The sequence below is a fragment of the Mobula birostris genome, chromosome 27, assembly GCF_030028105.1.
Source record: "Mobula birostris isolate sMobBir1 chromosome 27, sMobBir1.hap1, whole genome shotgun sequence".
Classification (NCBI taxonomy): Eukaryota; Metazoa; Chordata; class Chondrichthyes; order Myliobatiformes; family Myliobatidae; genus Mobula; species Mobula birostris.
The window spans coordinates 4,377,919-4,399,509 of record NC_092396.1 but is presented as its reverse complement, the minus strand read 5'-3'; the positions used below and the strand labels follow the sequence as shown (position 1 = coordinate 4,399,509).

The window sequence follows — 21,591 nt, the reverse complement described above, 5'->3', positions numbered from 1 at the left end:
CCCCGAGTTGTAATAGCATCACACTGACTGTCACACAACCACGGCACCATTCTGTGAGAGCTTCCTTTATTCTTTTCCAGTACCAGATGTTTTTGCTGGTAGCATTGAATTAAGTAACTCAAGTTGCCATCTCTATCCACATTACACAGGGGGACCTGTGTGCCTCTGGCATTGCTGCCTCTGTGCAGGAACGCCTAATCAGGGAATCAGTCTGCCAGCTCAGTGACAAGTATCAGCATAAAAAATGTGCATAGCTCGTCAAAATCTTGCAGACTGTATTCATATTCCTCCTCTTCTGTGTGTTACACAGTGAAAACCATTTTTTTGCCTCTTCCTTAACAAATAATTACTGCTGGCAGAAAGATGTGCAGCCGATGCTGAGATCTTTGAATTAATCTTATAAGACCATAAGGCATAAGAACAGAATTAGGCCATTCAGTCCATTGAGTCTACTCTGCTATTTCATCATGACCGATTCATTATCCCTCTCAATGCCAATCTTCTGCCTTCTCCCCATAACCTCTGCTTTAAATATATCCAATGACTTGGCCTCCATAGCTGTCTGTGGCAATGACTTCCACAGATTCACCATCCTCAGGCTAAAAAAATTCCTCCTCTTCTCTGTTCTGAATGGACATCCCTCTATACTGAGGCTGTGCCATCTGCTCCTAGACTCACCCACTGTAGGAAACATCCTTTCCACGTTCACTCTATCTAGGCTTTTCAATATCCAATAGGTTTCAATTAGATTTCCCCCTCCCCCCATTCTTCTAAACTCCAGCAAGTATAGGCCAAGAGCCATCAAACACTTCTCATACATTAAACTTTTTATTCCCAGATAAATTCCCTTTACCCTTCTCTGGACCCTCTCCAGCGTCAGCACATCCTTTCTTAAGATGTTCGACATTTCTTGACTTATGATCCCTATCTTACTGCTGACTTATGGACCTGATGTAGTGTTTCAGCCCAAAACATTGACTGTTTATTCCCTTGCATAGACGCTGTCTGACCTGCTGAGTTCCTCCAGCATTTTGTGTGTGTTGCTGTGGATTTCCAGAATCTGCAAAATCTCTTGTGTTTAGGGCAGTGTTGGGTGTTTGGTTGTTTGTCAGTCTTTATCTGTTGATTCTATTGTATTTTTTGTTCCACTGTGAATGCGCACAAGAAAATGAATCTCAGAGTAGTATGTACCCTTTGAGAATAAGTTTACTTTGAACGTTGAACTAGCTAATAATCTTCTGAAAATACTCCTGTGTTCTCAGTATTATTTTTTTAATTATTATTATTTTTGCAATATTGCACAGTGTGCCTTCTTTTACACAGTGGTTATTTGTCAGTCTTTGTGTCGTTTTTCATTGCTTCTATTTCTTTGTTCTATTGTGAACGCCCGCAAGAAAATTAACCTCAGGGTGGTACATTGTGACATCAATGTACTTGGATAATAAATCTTCTTTGAACTTTGGAGGGGCGGAATGGTTGGGGCCTTTGAGGGAGAGGGACATCTCCTCCCTCTCTTTATCCCCGGTCTCAGCCTGAAACGTCACCTCTTTACTCCCCTCCGTAGACGCTGCCTGACCTGCTGAGCTCCCCCAGCATTTTGTGTGTGAGTGTTGCTCTGGGTTTCCAGCATCTGCAGAATCTCTCATGTTTGGAGTATTGATTGCAGTTCTACCTGCCATTCTTTAGGAAGGGCAGAGAAGAGATTCAGGATCAGAATCACTGTCATTTATGATGTGAAGTTCCTTGTTTTGCAGTGGGAAGATGTAGAATTATTAAAAATTACAAAATTAATAAATAGTGCAAAAAATAAGAACTAATGGGGTACTGTTCATGTATTCATGGATGTTAATAGGTTCACCAGGATTAGAATGCATTAGCTATAAGCTATGAAGCGGTATTAGCAATTAGCTATAAGCTGTTACTTGCCTAATAGTTGGAGAGCCTTGGAGCAGAAGGCACAGCCTCAGAGGAGAATGATGGCCTTTTAGAACAGAGATGAACAGAGAGTGGCGAATCTGTGGAATTCATTGCCACAGACGGCTGTGGAGGCCAAGTTGTTCGGTATAATTAAAGCGGAGGTTGATAAGTTCTTGATTAGCGAGAGTATCAAAGGTCACAGGGAGGAAATAGGGGAATGGCGCTGAGAGGGAAATTAAATCAGCCATGTTCGAATGGTGGAGCAGAGTCGATGAGCCGATTCTGCTCTTATGTCTTACAGTCTATAAGGTGAGACTGGACAAACTTGGGTTGTTTGCTGTGCAGCAGCAGTGGCTGAAGGGAAACCAGACAGAAATATATAAAATTCTGAGAGGCATAGATAGGGTAGACAGTCAAATACAGTAAGGCACACACTTAGGGTGTGAAGGAGAAAGTTTAAAGGTGACTTGCAAGGTAAACCTTTTACACAGAATGGTGCGCACCTGGGTTAGGTAGCCAGGGGAGGTGGTAAGAGCAGATACGGCAGCAATGTTTAGACAGACATATGAACAGTCAGGAGATAGAGAGATAAGGATCACGTACAGGCAAATGTAGTTAGCTGGGCAATGTGGTCAGCACAGACATGGTGGGTAGAATGGCCTGTTCCAGTTCTGTAATCTTCTGTGTAATGCGTCCATCTGATCCCACCCCCCTCCCCTTCTCACAGTGATCCCATTCACATCCTCTTTAAAGTTCATACCTCTTTCCTCAAACCTATGCCTTCTTGCTTTTGATGTACTTACCATGGGACTGAAGAGTTTGACCATAAGATCATAAGATATAGGAAAGAGTGAGGTCATTCAGCCCATCGAGTCAGCTCTACCATTTCATCATGGCCGATCCATTTCCCTCTCAGCCCCAATCTCCTGCTTCCACCTGTATTCCTTTATACCTGACTAATCAACCTTTGTCTTAAATATACCCAAAGCCAGCCTCCACAGCCATCTGTGGCAACAAATTCCACAGATTCACCATTCTCTGGCTAAAGAAATTCCTTCTCATCTCTGTTCTGACTGGATGTCCCTTTATTCTGAGTCTGTGTCCTCTGGTCCAAGACTCTCCCACCATAGGAAACATCCCCTCCACATCCACTCGATCGAGGCCTTTCAACATTTGATAGGTTTCAATGAGATCCCCCTCATTCGTTTGAATTCCAGTGAGCAGATGCCCAGAGCCATCAAAAGCTCCTCATATGATAAGATGTTCAATTTTGGAATCATTTTCGTGAACCATCTTTGAGCCCTCACCAATGTCAGTACATCCTTCTTTAGATAGGGGCACAAAACTGCTCACAGTACTCCAGGTGAGGCTTTACCAATGCCTTATAAGCCTCAGCAATACATCCTTGCTTTTATATTCTAGTCCTGTTGAAATGAATGCAATTGATTGCAATTGCAAATGAATGAATTCAGTTCAAGAAGACTAGAATATAGGAGCAAGGGTATAATATTATCTTCTTTCTCTGATCCTCTCATGATCCAGCATACTTCTTTCAAGTCACTACTCAACAGTAATGACTCTAGCAATTTGATCTCATTTCTTAAGCCTCCATTTTATTAATCAAGATGTTGATATTCCTTACTTTTACCTCTTCTCCTCACCTGCCCATCACCTTCCCCTGGTGCCTCTCCTCCTTCCCTTTCTCCCATGGTCCCCTCTACTGTCTTATCAGATTCCTTCTTCTCCAGTCCTTTACTTGTTCCACCTTTCACCTCCCAGTTTCTTGCTTCATTCCCCCTTCTCCAGCCACCCACCTTCTCCCTCACCTGGTCTCACCTATCACCTGCCAGCTTGTACTTCTCCCCCTCCCCCTACCTTCTTATTCTGGCTTTTCTCTCTTCCTTTCCAGTCCTGGTGAAGGTTCTCAGCTTGAAACGTCAACTGTTTATTCCTCTCCATCAATACTGCATGACCTGCTGAGTTCCTCCAGCATTTTATGTGTGTTGCTCCGAGCTTCCAGCATCTGCAGAATCTCTTGTTTATGATATTCCTTCACTCCCACCCACAATCTGAACCTTAAAAAATGATTTGCTCAGCTTAGATCTCACCGCAATCCTTACTGTAATGACAGTAGCATAGTTGACCAACAGTTTACTGAGCTTTATGGCCGTTGCTTCACCAATCAGCTCAAACTATACCTCTTCAGTTGAGTCTGGAGATTAATTTGTGTTGCAGTCAGTGATTATCTTCAGCAGAACTGACAAAGCATCTCAGCAGCACTCGTGACTTTACGTTGGTGCGAGCACCAGTTTGCAAGAGCAGTTTTGGTTGTTGCCACTTCTTTAACAAGAATTTAAATTTTTCAGAACCCTTTCTGAGAATTTAGAAAGGGAAGTTATAGCATAGACATCCTGTGGACTGCTTTGGAATAAAACCTGGAGAGTCAGGGGGCCAAGTAACACCATTAAATACTGATCATCAGAATGTCTGAGCAAAACATACAACATAATCTCTCTCTCTTTCATAATCTCCCTCTCCCTCCCTCCCTCTCCCCCTTTCTCTCCCTCTCCCCCTCCCCCTCTCCCTCCCCCCTCTCTCTCTTGCTCTCCCTTCCCCCTTCCCCCCCCATTCTCTTTCTCACCATCTTGGACTCACAGACTTTCTGATTCTCTCTCTCTGTTTTGTATCTCTCGCTCTCTCCCCTCTATTTCTTTCCAACTCTCTCTCCCACTCTCACTCTCTCCCTCCCTCTCTCACTGTCTCTATTCATCCCTCCCTCTCTCTTTGTTTCTCTCACTTTGTCTCCATCTCTCTCACCCTTTCTCACTATCTTCCTCTTACTCTCCAACTCTCTCTTTCTCTCCCACTGTCTCTGTATCTCCTTCAATATTCAAGTTTACTTATCAGGTATACGTTGAAACATAGAGTGAAATATGTCATTTTGGTTAACAGCTAACACACCCGAGGAGGAGCTGGGGGCAGCCCTCAAGGGTCTCCACACATTCCTGCACCAACATAGTATGCCCACAATACAGGCCAACGCAGACCACAATCAAACAGAACACAACAAGCACCAAATCAAGCCCTTTCCTTCCTCCCTTTCACCCACGTAAGCAGTCTCTAGCCCCAGGATAAGCCATCTTCTTCAGCTTCCAATGGACCCGGGCTCATAGACACTGGTTTTCAATTTCCTCAGTGAACTCGCAGAGATTCGCAGACTCAGGGGATCTCGACCTCCGGACTCTCTCTTTCTCTCTGTCTCTGTCTGTGTCTGTTCGTCTTGTCTGTCTCTCTTTCCTCTCTGCCCCTCTCTCTGTCTCTCTCTCTCTCTCTCCCCTTCCCCCACCTTCTTCCTGCTCTAACCTCCCTTTTCCCCTACTTCCTTTATCCCACTTTCTCCACATTTTCCTTCATGCCCTGCCCCTCCACCTCGCAGTGCATCTATCTATTTTCCCTGTCCCGATGGATTACGCCTGGCCTATGGGATCTGCAGAATTTCGTTGTAGGTCACGTTTTCCCCTGTTTTCCATTGATACCAACAGACCCACTTCTAGTTTAATTGTATTCATGGAGAGACAGCAAAACGATGTAAAACCCGAACAGATAAATAATAGAGGGACTGTGTCCAAAACCTGATGGTCCTTGTACCAAGGCTTGGGGCCTGAAACTTGGACTGCCCTGGGACTAAAGTGTGGAGCAGAAATCTGAAACAGAGACGAGGATTGTTAACCTAAGAGTTTTGTTGGTTCAATGTTTTGGTGTTTCGATGTTGTTAGCCAAGCCACTGGAAAGGAAAATGCATCAAATAAACCTTAACTTGCCTGATTTCTTCAAACAGACCTTAACATTCTAAGCCCCTGCCTGAACGTTGAGTGTGATTTTGGGTCCAAATGCATTGTGAAGAATAACAAAGCAGTATGTGAGTGCCAGCAGACCTGCCAGAGCGTGTACGAGCCTGTCTGTGGCAGCGATGAACACATTTACGGCAATGAGTGTGAATTGGAAGCCATGGCCTGCATTCTGAAAAAGCACATCACTGTCAAGCACAAGGGTCCCTGCGGTAAGTCAAACAATTACTCCTGAAGACTTTGTTAAAGTGAACATACTAATCTTGTTTCATTCCTCAGAATCAGAATCTGCTTTTTCTCACTGGACATACGGTATGTCGTGAAATTTGTGGCAGCAGTACGGTGCAAGATATAAAATTACTATAATTTACAAAAGTGATGAGGTATCATTCAAAAATCAGATAGCAGAGAGGAAAAAACTGCTCTTAAATATTTGACTGTGGGTCTTGTTCCTCCTCCTCGATTTCCAGCATCTGCAGAATCGCTTGTGTTTGTGATCTATTGGCTTTTGTTTTTGTTTTGGTCATTATTAGTATGCTGAATCTGGAAATCTTACAACAAAAAGATTAGCTTTATTTGTCACATGTACATCGAAATGTAGTGAAATGCGTCGTCGGCGTCAAATCAAATCAGTGAGGATTGTGCTGGGCAGCCCGCAAGTGTCGCCGTGTTTCCGGCACCAACAAAGCTTGTCCACAACTTACTAACCGTCTCGGGTTCAGTTTGAAAATGCCTCGTCGCCACTGTTATACCTTGTAACTTCAAAACATTCAACTAATTCAAAGGAAGACTGGGAATCTGAAATGGGGTCTAACTTTGTGTTTGCTTTAAGTGAGGTATGCACGTATCACATGGTAGCGTGATGATTATTGCCAGTATGCATATTTATACATATAACTCATAATAAATTATTTAAGCTAACAAGAATGTTTAATCAACTAAAATATACTGTGAATGTATATGTGTGTGTGTGTATATATAATGTGTGTGTGTGTGTACACACACAAGATTACTCAAACATTAATTAAATATTAAATGCACAACAGTACATCTTTAGAATTTGGGAGGAAATCGGAGGAACCCCACATGGTCACAGGGAAAAATACCCGCGGTGAGAATTGAACCCCGATCTTACAGCTGGTTCTGTAATCGTGTTACACTACCATGCCTCTTTGTTTCTTATAAGCAACAAAGAGAAATTTAATTTAAACAAATGAGTTTGTCTGCCTCCATGTCATCCTTAATTCCTGAACTCACTGAGGATGAGAGGTGACTTGATAGAGGTGTACAAGTTGATAAGAGGCATCGACTGAGTGGACAGCCAGAGACTTTCTTCATGGGCTAAAATGCCTAATAGAAGGAGAGCATAATTTTAAGGTGATTGGAGGAAAGTATAAGGTGGGATGTCAAGGAGTAGTGGGTGTGTAGAACACCCACCCTGTCAGTAGTGCTGGTAAAGGAAAATCCATTCGGGACATTTAAAAAAGTCTTAGATAGAAAAATGGAAATCTATGTAGGAGGGAAGTGTTAGACTGGTCTTAGAGTAGGTTAAAATGTCAGCACAACATTGTGGGCCGAAGGGCCTGTACTGTGCTGTAAAGTTTTATGTTCACCGGGAGAATTCAGACGCATGTTGGCACCTTTGGATTGGTCCCATTTTCCTCTTTCACGATTCCCAGTCCATACAGAAACTGGATTTGTGATCCACAGTTTGGCTGCAGTCCCTCTGCACTCCTGAACCATCAAACCCTTTAGGGGTGGCGTTGATTGGTTTAGGATTAACAGCATGAGCCTTGCAGCCCAGATGGTCTTGAACTGGGACACAGGAGCTCAAGGTCACGGATGTCATTGCAAGCATGACTGTGTGGGACTGGTACACCAGCTGAAACACCCAGAAAGAGTCGAAGCTGGCAGCCTTCTCCCGCTCAGGCAGATCATCTTGTGGGCAAAGGGAGATACATTATAATGATAAGGTATCCATTATAGAATATACAGAGCAGGAACAGGCCCTTTGGACACAATGATGTGATGAGCCAATTCAATTAGTAATCAAATGACCAAATCTAATTAATCCCTTCTGCCTACACAATGTCCATATCCTTCCATTTTCCTCACATTCGTGTGTCTATCTAAATGTCGCTAATGTTTCTGCCTCTACCACCACCCAGGCAGTGCATTCCAGGCACCCACCTCTCTCTGTGAAAAAAAAACTTGCCCCTCACATCTCCTTTGAAATTACCCCCTCAGCTTAAATGCATTTCCTCTGGTATTAGACCGTGGCAGACCTACTCTGTTACATTACCCTCCCCTCTCTCCTAGTTTACCCAAGGTGGGTAAATGGAGATAGGAGTCAGTGACCTTCCAACTGCCCGCTCTGTGACGGATTGTGAAGCGGAAGCTTGCGGGGCTAGATACCATCTGGTAATGTGAGCATTTTGGTTCTTCATGATATGGATCCTGGTCAGTGCATGGTGGTCTGTCTCCAAAACTAACTTCCGGCCTTGGAGGTAAAAGCGTAGACTGTCTCGGGCCCACTTGATGGCCAGAGCCTCTTTCTCAACAGTTGAATACCAAGTTCAAAGGTTCAATTTAATGTCAGAGAAATGTATACGAAGTCCTCTGAAGCACCTTCAATTACTCCAAAAGACTGAGGTTTGGTAAAAATACTGAAAGGCTTTTATTCGCTGTACAATACGACCTCCACAGTGAGTGTCTGCCCCCGGACTGAGGGGGAGGGGCAAGACGAACACCTTTATACAGGACTCTGTGGGAGGAGCCACAGGGGCAGTCAGCAGAGGGGTGTGTCCAGACAGGTAACTGAGTTACAATATATATACATGGTTTACCACATCCTCAAAGTCCCCGAAGTCCCCCCCCCCCACCCAGCTAAGCGATAGCAAAGACAGAGACCTTGCAGTTACCCCAAAGACTATCGCAATTCGTCTGGCATTCGGCAACCCACAGGTTCTCTCTCTCCCCAGTAAGGGAGAGGGAGGTGTCTCCCGTTTTCCTGTGGTAGCAGGTTTCTCCTCAGGTATAAGACAGGCCTCTCATTGTCCTCTTCACCTTGGATTAAGACAGCACTTACCCTTACTCCAGAAACATCCACTTGCACATGGAAGGGCTTGTTGAAATCACGACTCAGAAGTACTGGATCTTCACAGAGCAGCCCCTTTAAATTCACACTTCTGTCCAAAGCACCACACAGTGAGTGGAGTTGTGGAAGTCAATACCTTAACAAAGTACATCAAGATTTTATACGCTTTAAAAACAAATCGCTCCTTCGCCCATCTTCTTATCCTGGCTTCACATACACCGAAGCAAACAGTGAGAGACGTCATTTGCATTAACAACCAAGATAACGAGGATGTAGTGTTGGAGGCCTGTGTGTGTGAGTGAGTGGGTGGGAGGGTAGGAAATGGACTTGTTTGCTGTTGCTGTCTTGTTCTTGCTGTTTGTGTTCCTCCGCTGAGCATTGTGGACATGGTATGTTGACGTCGTTGTCCAGGAAGGCTTCCTTCCATCATAGCCCAGTTTCAGCAGTTAGTTTTCCCATAGCTGTGCTCTAGAATGGACTGGGCACTTCGCATTGTCAAGAAATGTAGAGGAGGGTTGACCCAAATGCAACGCAGCGGAGACAATTCAACGGTGAGCAATCACTCTAATAATAGACTGCAAAATAACAAGCCCCAAGGGGCCACAAAACAAGAGAGAACAGAGATTAAACACAACAAGGCAACAAGATAACTGAAGGCTAGGAGCAACTGGGCGTCCGGGTGGTTCAATTTTTAAAAGATTTTTTAAAATTTTAGAAGATTTTTATCTATTGAAATACAATGTGGAATAGGTCCTTCTGGCCCTTCAAGACATGCCACCCAGCCATCCCCCGATTTAACCTGAGCCTAATCACAGGAAAATTTACAATGACCAATTAACTGACTGGCCAGTTCGCTTTTGGACTGTGGGGAGGAACCAGAGCACCCGAAGGAAACCCACACGATTACGGGGAGAACGTGCAAACTCCTTATGGTCAGCTCCGGGAATTGAACCCGGGTTGCTGGTACTGTAAAGCATTGTGCTGAACAAGGATTCTGAGAGAGAGTTGGGTTTAAATAGGCTGCAGGTGACGAGTTGGAAATGAGTGGCAGGTGACACCTGTTAGCTGGGTGGAGACTGGGAGGCGCCTGCCTGTGCAGGCCTGACAGAAAAATAGAGCAGCCGTTCTTGTTTTGATCCTCCATCGGCAAAATGTTACGCATACAGGGGGCAAGAACGACAGTGGAGTCGTACGATTAAATGCTTTTACTGAGTCATGGTCGTAACGATACACGTTGGGCAAACTAGAGTGTGGGAGTGACGAACCGGGCTTGTGGAGATGAAACACACATTTACTCAGAGGCCCGCACCCATGCCCAGGGGAGAGTGCCTCCCACGCACTGTTGGCCCAATCAATTCACATCAGGATCGCTCAGCCACATGCACACTCGCCACATTTTCGCGATCAATCTGATACGGTACGTGTTGTCCTTTACCTAACGACTCTGTAGCAGTACCATTGAGCCAGGAGTAAATATAGAATCCCTTCCTTCATTGACACAGGGAGAAGTGTAGGATTAAGCCTCTTGCCCCTTTACGCCTGTGACTATATGTAGCATGCAGTTTGCAGATCCATTTGAGTGCCGAACCCAGGAGGTTGTGAGTTTATAAATGTTTAAGCTGACCGATGTTTCTCTCACCGGCCTGACCCCAGTCAGCACAGACCCTGGTCAGGGACTGCAGCCAGTGAAGCTTATTATGGAAAAATCAATATTTTTTGTTTCTGGCAAAATCTCTTATTCAGCTCAGAGGGCAAGGCAAGTCAGAGGGCAACCTTCTTTGACTGCTAACAGATGCGGATGATGCCTTTTGGCCTGAGTGTAGAAAACCACGCAGATAAACTCCTTAATCTTTCATAATTGGATATTCATTCCGATCACAGATGCTGCTGAAGGTTCTCAATTTAGTTCGGTTCAGTGGCAGGTAAATTGTGCCAAAGCCAGCTGCTGTCTAGCCCCTGACTGGGCAGATGGGGCTCGTCAGCCGAGGTTGGCAGCTCATCTAGAAGAAGGAAAACTCTGATCTCAAACCTCCTCTGCCTTGCGGCTACACCCACTCATGGGGAAGGCTTCGGGAGTAAACCCCGAGGGAAAAATCCGGAGCTGGAGTCCCTAAGGCAGTCCTACGTTGAGTTCAACGCTGACTGGCAACTCTTGCAACACACTGGTACCAAACTGTATCGGTCTCTGCCGTACGTTTGGATTCATCAGCTGTATGGAGAGGGGAGAGCCTATTGCATGGGCAACAGCTTGCTCTCCATGTCATACTGCCCTGGCTTGCGTATGACAGATGGGACGCAACATCCATAGTTGACCCCGACCAACGCCAGGCCACTCCACGCTCAGTAGGAACTAAACGTCAGCAATAAAAACAGGAATGGAGGGCTTGCTAAAAAATGCATTCATCATCATCGTTATACGCAGTGTCATATGATGTGGGCGATCATGGTCTCGTGATTGTTCATGGCAAATTTTTCTACAAAAGTGGTTTGCCATTGCCTTCTTCTGGGCCATGTCTTTACAGGATGGGTGACCCCAGCCATTATCAATACTCTTCAGAGATTGTCTGCCTGGTGTCAGTGGTCACATAACCAGGATTTGTGATATGCACCAGCTGCTCGTACGACCATCCACCGCCTGCCTCCATGAGCCTGTTCGGGGGCTAAGCAGGTGCTACACATTGTCCCAAGGGTGACCTGCTGGCTAGCAGAGGGAAGGAGCACCTTACACCTCCTTCAGTAGACACTCATCTGCTAAGCCACCCAGTGCCCTTCATTAGACAAGTGAAAGTAAGTTAATGGGTTGCGAGTGAGTTTGGTCATGTGATACAATTGGTAATGATATATTATTGCCAGATTTGAAAGATTCATGGACAGGAAATGTTTAAAGGATATGGGCAGACATATGCAAATGGGGCTAGCATAGATGAGGATCTCCTTGGCGTGGACCAGTTGGCCCAGTTCCATGCTGTATAAAGCCAAGTTTGTTGTCATCGACACAAATACATTTATGCACAGGTGGTGGGATGGATAAGAGTATTGATAATGGCTGGGGTCACCCATCCTGTAAAGACATGGCCCAGAAGAAGGCAATGGCAAACCACTTTTGTAGAAAAATTTGCCAAGAACAATCATGCTCATGGAAAGACCATGGTCACCCACGTTACATGACACAGCACATAATGAATGAATGAACACAATACCCCATGCATTCCCCATCCCTCGTATTCTTTCCCTGCCACCTGTCCCACACTCTTCCGAAAGCACTCCAATATCGCCATTCCCAGGATCGTTTGCTCCTGCCAAATTTACAAACTTGCTCTACACAGATCGTGCCATACAGGCAACTATCTAATCCTGAGGCTATCTAAGCCATTGGTCAGACCACACCTGGGCATTGTGAGGAGTTTTGGGCTCCTTATCTAATAAAAGATATGCTGGCATTGGAGAGGGTCCAGAAGCGGTTCACAAGAATGATTCCAGGAATGAAAGTGTTAACATAGAGAAGTATTTGATGGCTCTGGACCTGTACTTGCTGGAGTTTGGAAGCAGGGGATCTTATTGCAACCTATCGAATCTTGAAAGGTCTAGGTAGAGTGGCTGTGGAAAGGATGTTTCCAATAGTGGGGGAATCTAGGACCAGAGGGAAGTTTGAAGTTCAACGTAAATTTATTATTAAAGTAGATATATGTCACCATGTACAACCCTAAGATTCATTTTCTTGTGGGCATACTAAATAAATCCGTAATAGAATAATATCTATAATAGAATCAATGAAATGTGGGTGTTTAATGTGTAAAAGACAACACACTGTGCAAATACAAACAGAAAGAAATAATAATAATTATAAACAAATAAGCAATAACTATCAAGAACTTAAGATGAAGTGAGTCCACAGGTTGTGGGAACAGTTCAGTGATAGGGCAAGTGAAGTTGAGTGAAGTTATCCCCTCTGGTTCAGGAGCCTGATGGTTGGGGGGTAATGACTGTTCCTGAACCTGGTGGTGAGAGTCCTGAGGCTCCCCTACCTTATTCCTGATGGCAGCGGCGAGAAGAGAGCAAGGCCTTGGAGGTGGTGGTCAGATAGAGCAGCATCAGAATAAAGGGACATCTATTTAGAACAGAGATGATGAGGAATGCCTTTAGCCAGAGTGTGGTGAATCGGTGGAAGTCATTGCCACAGATGGCTGTGGAGGCCATATCGTTCAGAATATCTAAAGCAGAGGTTGATAGGTTCTTAATTACTCAGGGTGTCAAAGATTATGGGGAGAAGACAGGAGAATGTGGTTAAAAGGGATAATAAATCAGCCGTGATGGAATGGCAGAGCAGACTTGATGGGATGAATGGCCTGATTCTGCTCCTATGACTTATGGTCTTATAATCTACATAAATATATTAAGGTAGTAAAAAGAAAACAGATTGCAGATGTTGATAAAAGGTTTCACCCCAAAACGTCAACTGCTTATTCCCCTCCATTGATGCTGTCCCATTGGTGCATTGCTCTCCATTGATACTGTCCCATTGGTACATGGTTCTCCATTGATGCTGTCCCATTGGTGCATTGCTCTCCATTGGTACTGTCCCATTGGTGCATGTGTCTTCATGGCTGCTATCCCATTGGTACACGATTCTCCATTGATGCTGTCCCATTGGTGCATTGCTCTCCATTGATGCTGTCCTATTGGTACATGGTTCTCCATTGATGCTGTCCCATTGGTACATGGTTCTCCATGGATGCTGTCCCATTGGTGCATGTGTCTCCATGGCTGCTATCCCATTGGTACATGATTCTCCATTGATGCTGTCCCATTGGTACATAACTCTCTCAGAGGTTCATATCTCTCACCACGCTCCTTACCCAAGAGAAATGGGAGTGACATTTCTTGGTGTTGCTGTAGACAATAATGTTATTTTATTCTTTTTGATTCATTTGATTCCAAACAACTGGTTTACTGATCATTGCAGAATGTGTCTCTGGCACTTTCTGCTCCCTCCCCTCTCGCTTCTCTTTTAACCAACTATGATTCCCTTCTCGCAGCCCCCTTCCCACTCTCAGTCCACAACAGAGACAATATCAGAATCAGGTTTATCATCCAGTGACTGGGCCTCCGCAGCCCTCCGTGCCAATGAATTTCACAGATTCATCAAAGTCCAAAGTAAATTTATTATAAAAGCAGATATATGTCACCATATACTACTCTGAGCTTCATTTCCTTGCAGGCATTCACAGTAGAACAAATAAATGTAGAATCAATGAGAAACTACACACAAAGACTGATAAACAATGTGCAAAAGACAACAAACTGTGCAAATAAAGCAAACAAATAATGTAGAATAGTGCAGCACAGGAACACCCTCTTTGGCCCATAATGTTGTGCCGAACCAACTAAATAATAAATAAATAAATGAAATGAAATATCTTTATTGTTGTTGCATAGTACAGTCGTCATGCACCAATACAGCGAAAATGAGTTTGCAACTCTCGTACTCAATGCTATAAAACACCAAATAAAGTAAACAAACAATAAATAAAATCGAGTAACCAGCCAGTACAAGCAATGTCCAGCATTACAAAAGGGCAGCTCAGATGCATGACAGCCATAAAACCATAAAATTGAAAGTCTGAGTTGCTGAGTTCTTGAAAGTTGTGCTCTGGCTGAAGAAATTCCTCCTCACTTCAGTTCAGAAATGGCACCCCTTTCTTCTGAGGCTGTGCCCTCAGATCTCGGACTTTATTGCTGAAGGAAACATCCTCTTCGCATCCACTGAATCCGAGCCTTTCAGAGTTCTGTATATTGATGGATATGGAGTCGCTTGTTGGCCAGACTGTTCAGAAGCAACAGATTTCTAATGCCCAGAGGATATTAATAGACCAGATGTGTTTTTATTGACACATGTTTTTATGGTCACCATTACTGTTAATTCCAGATCTAATTTGCAGATGTTGCTTGTCCTGCTGTGGAGCTCAATCATTTTCCGTTCAATTTCCGATTTCCAACAGCTTTTGGCAAAGTACCCTTAAGTATTGTCTGATGATAAAGCACTCAGAAAGAATCTGCTTTTTGTCAGTGAGAGGGCAAGCTGCATCCTCTGGACCCGTTACTTCAGAACACGAGCCATAACATTCTCCGTCCTCCTGATGGCTCTGCAATATATTACATTGTTTTACTCTTTCTGGTTTTCGCAATGTGTTTTTCACCGTTAAGATCAAACACTATGTTTAAGACTATAAGACATAAGATCAGAATTAGGCCATTCAGCCCATTGAGTCTGCTCCAACATTACTTCACGGCTGATTTATTATCCTTCTCAACCCCATTTTTCTGCCTTCTCCCCGACGCCCTGACTTATCAAGACCCTATCAACCTCCACTTTAAATATACCCAGTGATTCAGCCTCCACAGCTGTTTGTGGCAATGAATTGTACAGATTCACCACCCTCTAGCTAAAGAAATTCCTCTTTATCTCTGATCTAAATGAACATCCCTCTATTCCGGGTCTGTGCCCCCTGGACCCAGACTCCCCCACTATAGGAAACATCCTTACCACATCCACTCTATCTAGGCTTTTCAATATTGAATAAATTTCAATGACAACCACCCTCATTCTTCTAAACTCCAGTGAGTACAGCCCCAGAATCATCAAACGCTCCCTTAATTCCCGGAATCATTCTCATAAATCTCCTCTGAACCCTCTCCATTGCCAGCACATTCTTTCTTTAATATGGGGCCCTAAATAGCTCACAATATTCCAAATGCCTTATAAAGCCTTCACTTTTTGAACCCATTACTGCCCTGTTTGAACTGGATGAGCAGGATGGAAAGAGTATTGATCATGGCTGTGGTCACCCGCCTTGTAAAGACACTACCCAGAAGAAGGCAAGAGCAAACCACCTCTGTAGAAAATCTGACATGACCAGTCATGGTCACAGAAAGACCATGTTCGCCTATGTCTTATGACGTGGCACATGATGGTGATAATTTTGTATACCTCTATCAAATCCTCCCTCATTCTCCTACGCTCCAAGGAATAAAGTCCTAATCTACTCAACCTTTCCCTGTAACTCAGGTCCTCAAGTCCTGGCAACATCCTTGTAAATTTTCTCAGCACTCTTCCAATCTTACTGATATCTTTCCAGTAGATAGGTGACCAGAACTGCACACAACACTCCAAATTAGGCCTCACCCCACCAACATCTTATATTTCAGCATAACAACTCCTGTGCTCAATATTTTGATCTATGAAGCCCAATCTGCCAAAAGCTCGCTTTATGCCTTTTCAATATCTTACTTGTAGGTCGGTATCAAGAACTGTACACATTTTCACAGTCAAATAGTTTGGTAAGCTTACTGACAAAAGTAATTTCAATTCACAGCATTGTTCCTTGCAGTGATTGGGGTTACTTATTTCTTTTTAAGTTTCAATTAGCTTTCGATGGTTGCACAGAAAACTTCTTCAACTGAACAACAAAATCTTGTAGCTACCTGAACATTTTGTGAGTTGAATTATTTTCACAGAAATGCAATTCCTTTCCATTTGTTGACTTTCCATTCTCAGCTGCAACTATCTAATCTTTCGGTTTGATGTATAATATTCTGTTAATGTGAATTACGGCTCTAGAAGAGAGCCTCTGCCAGGATAGGTTACGGGGTCCTCTGCAGCTTATTGTACGGAGAAATCTGAATGACATTCCATTAGAGTTTTGTATTGAATCCAATTTCTTCCCAGTGTCACGTACAGTTATTAATCTTTCTGCAATTTTAGTGAAGCCTGTACAAGTTATCAAGAACACTGCTTAATAAAGAGTTTGAACTGCAATTGAAACAACTATCTCTATAACTCAGGAGACAGGTGATGCTGATAGGAAGTCATTACACTTTAACACAAAATGACCTTAATTTAAATCTACAAACAGATACTGCAGTTGAGTGAGCGTAACCTTGGACTGCACATAATTTTCTGACCTGAAGGAAATAACATTATTAAACTTTCCCCCTTCTGAGAAGGGACGGGACTGCTTGACACAATGAGGCCTGGTTCCAAGTGTGGTCTAAAGTATGACATACTCAGGAGGGCCCATGCAACCTGCACTGGTGGGGGGGGGTTGAGGCTTTTTGTGGGTCATAATGTCAATGGTGATTAGATTAGATTCAACTTTATTGTCATTGTGCCGAGTACAGATACAAAGCCAATGAAATGCATTTAGCATCTGATCAGAAATGCAAAGAGTAGTGTTATTTACAAAATAATTGCGAAGAAAAAAAGTGCTACAGCACACAAATATAAAAGTACTGAGACAGTACAATACGGATGCAATACTGCTTAGTGCTGTGATGTGAAGTTCAGCAGGGTCACAGCCTCAGGGAAGAAGTTCTTCCTGTGCCTGGTGTGGGAGCAGAGGCTCCTGTAGCGTACCGGATGGGAGGAGAGTAAAATTCTATGGTTAGGGTGAGATGCATCCCTGATAATGCTTTTCGCCCTGCCCAGGCAGCGTTTATGGTAGATGTTCTCAATGGTGGGCAATTGGGTGCCGATAATCTGCTGGGCAGTTTTCACCACACGCTGGAGTGCTTTGTGGTCCAATATGGGACAATTGCCATACCACACTCAGATGCAGTTGGTGAGTATGCTCTCAATGGTACAGCGGTAAAAGTCCGTCAGTATCCTGGGACAGAGGTCAACCCGATGTAATGAAACAAATACCACAGTTGATTTTTTTCCACCTGTGTTAGTAGCAAGCTATGAGAGAGAACCTTCCTTCTGTACTCACACGGAGTCAGCCACGGAAGTGTCTCCCCCGAACCATAGAGGTACAGAGTTTTTTATACTATCTTTGTCACAAAAGCCTAGCAACAGTGATAGTCCAAGACAAAGGCCACTTAATCACCTAAGACAGAGGTAAACGTACTTGACAAAGAATACGTAATCACATCAGGCAGAGGTAAACTGAGAACAGAGTATAATTAATTCTCACATCCTGCATGTCCTTGTCTGGACACTCAGCATTTATATGTTAGCAGGACAGATTGATCCTTTAACATCTCAATACAAAAGAACAGTCAGATCAATGGATATTCCAGCTACTCAAATAGAGCAGAATTTAATAACTTAGATAAGAGACTGTACCGAAATTAGGAAAGAAATGCCCTGCCTTATCTCCACCTTTTGTCGAAACCAAAAAGGCTTGAAAAGTCAGGAGACACCCTCTTGTGGGTCTGTGTGAGCTTTTAAACCTTATCTCACCCTAAAGAGCAGCTGCTCAGTCACGCTGCAGCTATTCTCAAACCAGAATACACAGACTCAACCTTAACCATTATTTACAGGAATCTGAGAATCCCCTTAAAACTTTATCAATAAGACCAGGGGGAAAAGTCTATAATCAGTAGGAGGTAAGGCTTCTTGTGGATCATAAGACCAGGGAGAGAAGTCTGTACTTTGTTTTATTTAATGATACAGCACAGAACAGGCCCATCCAGCACCACCCGGCAACCCACTGACTTAATCGTAGCCTAATCACAGGACAATTTACAATGAGAAATTAATCTATTAACTGGTACATATTTGTACTGTGAGAGGAAATCGGAGCATCGGGAGGAAACCCATCTGTGCATGGAAAGAACATACAAACTTTCTAACAAAGGACACCAGAATTGAACTGCAAACTCCAACGCCCCGAGCTGTAGAAGATTTGCACTAACTGCTATGCTTCTGTGGCAGCATATATCAGCCTATATCTAATCTATACTGTTGGAGACTGAGGCTTCTGGTGGATCATTAGACCAGGGAGAGAAGTCTATGTCAGTCTATTGTCATGAAATGCAGAGGAAGCTTGACTCGAAAGCAGAGAAGTGGAGATGATTTAGCAGTAAGCAATACTTTGATAAACTGCAAAATAGCACAACAGGCAACAAGGTAACTGAAGGCTGGCTGGTTTGATGGGTGAACAAGGGTTGTGGATTAGAGTAGGGTTTAAATAGGCTGCAGGTGATGAGTTGGATACGAGTGGAAGGTGGCTCCTGTTGGCTGGGTGGACTCTGCAAAGTGCTTGCCCATGCAGGCTGGACTCTTATATCTAGTCTATCTCATTGGGCGATGAGGCTTCTTGTGGGTCAAAAGACCAGTGAGAGAAGTCCATATTGAATTTATTTGATTTTATTTTATTAGAGATACAGTGCTGAACAGGCCCTTCTGGCCCAACAAGCCGTGCTGCCCATCAAACCACCGATTTAACCCTAGCCTAATCAGAGGACAATTTTCACTGACTAATTAACCTAATAACTGTGTTTAGTCTTTGGACTGCGGGAGGAAACCAGAGATTCCGGAGGAAACCCACACACACACGGAGGAATGTAAAAACTTTCAGACAGAGGACGCCGATGTTGAACTCCAGGCTCTGACACCCTGAGCTGCAATAGCTTCATGCTGATCATCGTGTTTCCATGGCACCGTACATCAGTCTATACCTTTGGGAGATGAGGCTCGGGGAGGGTCATAAGACCAATGTGAGAGGTGTTAATGAATAATGAAGAAAGTCAATACTGCTTGTATTATTTATCTTCTTATGTCATTACTAGACGTAAAGAATAACTTCATTAGCTCTAAGTGCCTGGAGTTAGAACTCACCCATTATTGAAGAACTATTGGACAGTTTTAAAGATAGAGATTAGCTTTATTTGTCACCTGGTCAGCACATTGAAACATACAGTGAAATGCATTGTTTGCAACATATCAGACAACAAGGGTTATGTTGGGGTCAGCCCACAAGTGTCACCATGCTTCCAGCATCAACATAGCATGCCCACAACTCACTCACCCTAACCATGAATTTTTGGAATGTGGGCAGAAACCAGATACCCGGAGGAAATCCGAGCAGTCACAGGGCAAACATACAAGCTCCTTATAGACGCAGCAGGATTGAACCCCAGTCTTATAGCTGACACTGTAACAGTGTTAAGTTAATTAAAATGCTGCCATGCTGCCCCTTATATCCCACAAGTAGTCACTAAGTTGGTGCAAGTTGCATCTTAACAACTTTATGCTGGCTGCACAATTCCCAACAGCAGTTCACGGCCGTTGGGAACTCAACTCTGTTTTCTGGGAGGCAGGTCAGAACCTACAGGTACCACATCCACTGCAGATATTGTGCCCTACCACAGAAGTGTGGGAAAAGGGAAAGGTAGAGGAGAGGGAGATATCTCTTCAGTTTTGTTGGCACACTGACCGTCCCAAGATCACACCTACAGATCACTCCCCAGGTCGCAAATGACCTTGGACCATTGGGCGTTTGAGGTCAGACTTCAGAGATATCATTTTTAATCTTCACATCAGAATGTCTATAACCACTGTGGACACTCAGAAATAATTTCCTACAGGCTGTAAAGTGAACAATGAGGCACATTGATTCATCAAGGACACTTTAATTCATATATGGTTGACTCAAGGACAGCTCCTGTCCTGTAGTTATCACTCTTCACTGATCCTCCCTTACACTAAAAATGAACTCTTGATCCCCCAATCTATCTTGTCACCTTCTCTGTTCCTCTTGTTGCAACCAAGTAGCTCTTATGCTCAGTGCCCACTTTATTACGTGTACAATGGCCACTGAGTGTATTTTTTTTAATGTTCATGGTCTTCTGCTGCTGTAGCCCATCCACTTCAATGTGTTGTGCATTCGGAGATGCCCTTCTGCACGTACCACTGCTGTAATGTGTGGTTCTTTGAGTTATGTCACCTTCCTGTTAGCTTGACCCAGTCTGGCCACTCTCCACTCACCTCTCTCATTAACAAGATGTTTTCGCCCACAGATGTTTTTTTCTTTTTCACAAAATTCTCTGTGAACTCTAGAGATTTGTGCATTAAACTCCCAGCAGCTTCTGAGATACTTAATTCACCCTATCTGGCACCAGCAATCACATTTCTTTTCCATTCTGATGTTTGGTCTGAACAACAACTGAATCTCTTGACCGTGTCTGCATGCTTTTATGCATTGAGTTGCTGCCACGTGATTGGTTGATTAAATATTTGTATTAGCAAACTGATATGCATTGTATCTAATAAAGTGGCCACTGAGGTTATGTACAGGGTGACCTGTCTGGAAGGCATGCAAGCAAAGCTTTTCACTGTATCTCAGTACCTGTGAAGAGATAGCTACATAGATCGATTGATTGATTGTCCATAAAGTGACGCTAGGCACAGGATTGTCTGTACATAAGGTGACTGACGGGAAATGATAAGGTAGTGGTGATTGGGGGTGTGGTGGGGTGGGTTAGTGGGTGGAGGTGTTGATCAGCCTTACTGCTTGGGGAAGGTAACTGTTTTTGAGTCTGGTGGTCCTGGTGTGGATGCTACGTAGCCTCCTCCCTGAGGGGAGTGGGACAAACAGTCCATGAGCAGGGTGGGTGGGATCCTTCATGATGTTACTGGTCCTTTTCCAGCACTTTTCTGTATATATAGTATGTCCTTGATTGTGGGTAGGCTGGTTCTTCCATGTGGTTTATTTTCAATAATATAGCTGAATTTGCTCTCCCACTTTTTCGCAGTTCATATCAATTTAAGACAGAGATATGAGACAAATCTCAAGGCTGTGCAAAAGGCTTAGGCACATATATATAGCGAGGGTCAGAGCAAGTTTGTAAATCTGGCGGGAGCAAAAGATGTTGGGAATGGCGAGGGTGGAGCGCTGCGGGAGGGGTGTGGAACAGGTGGCGGAAAAGGAATGCCAGGGGTGGGGG

The 21,591-nt window shown here is 43.9% G+C and overlaps 1 protein-coding gene across 4 annotated transcripts in view; it reads left to right on the top strand.

Annotated features, from left to right (window-relative positions):
• The window catches only part of agrn (agrin), a 546,801-nt gene that overhangs the window by 393,554 nt on the left and 131,656 nt on the right, over positions 1 to 21,591 (top strand). For all 4 annotated transcript variants that reach the window (XM_072245169.1, XM_072245168.1, XM_072245171.1 and 1 more), the window contains one exon: positions 5,756 to 5,977. In XM_072245169.1, coding sequence (XP_072101270.1) covers positions 5,756 to 5,977 — 222 coding nt within the window. The remainder of the gene's footprint in view (positions 1 to 5,755; positions 5,978 to 21,591) is intronic.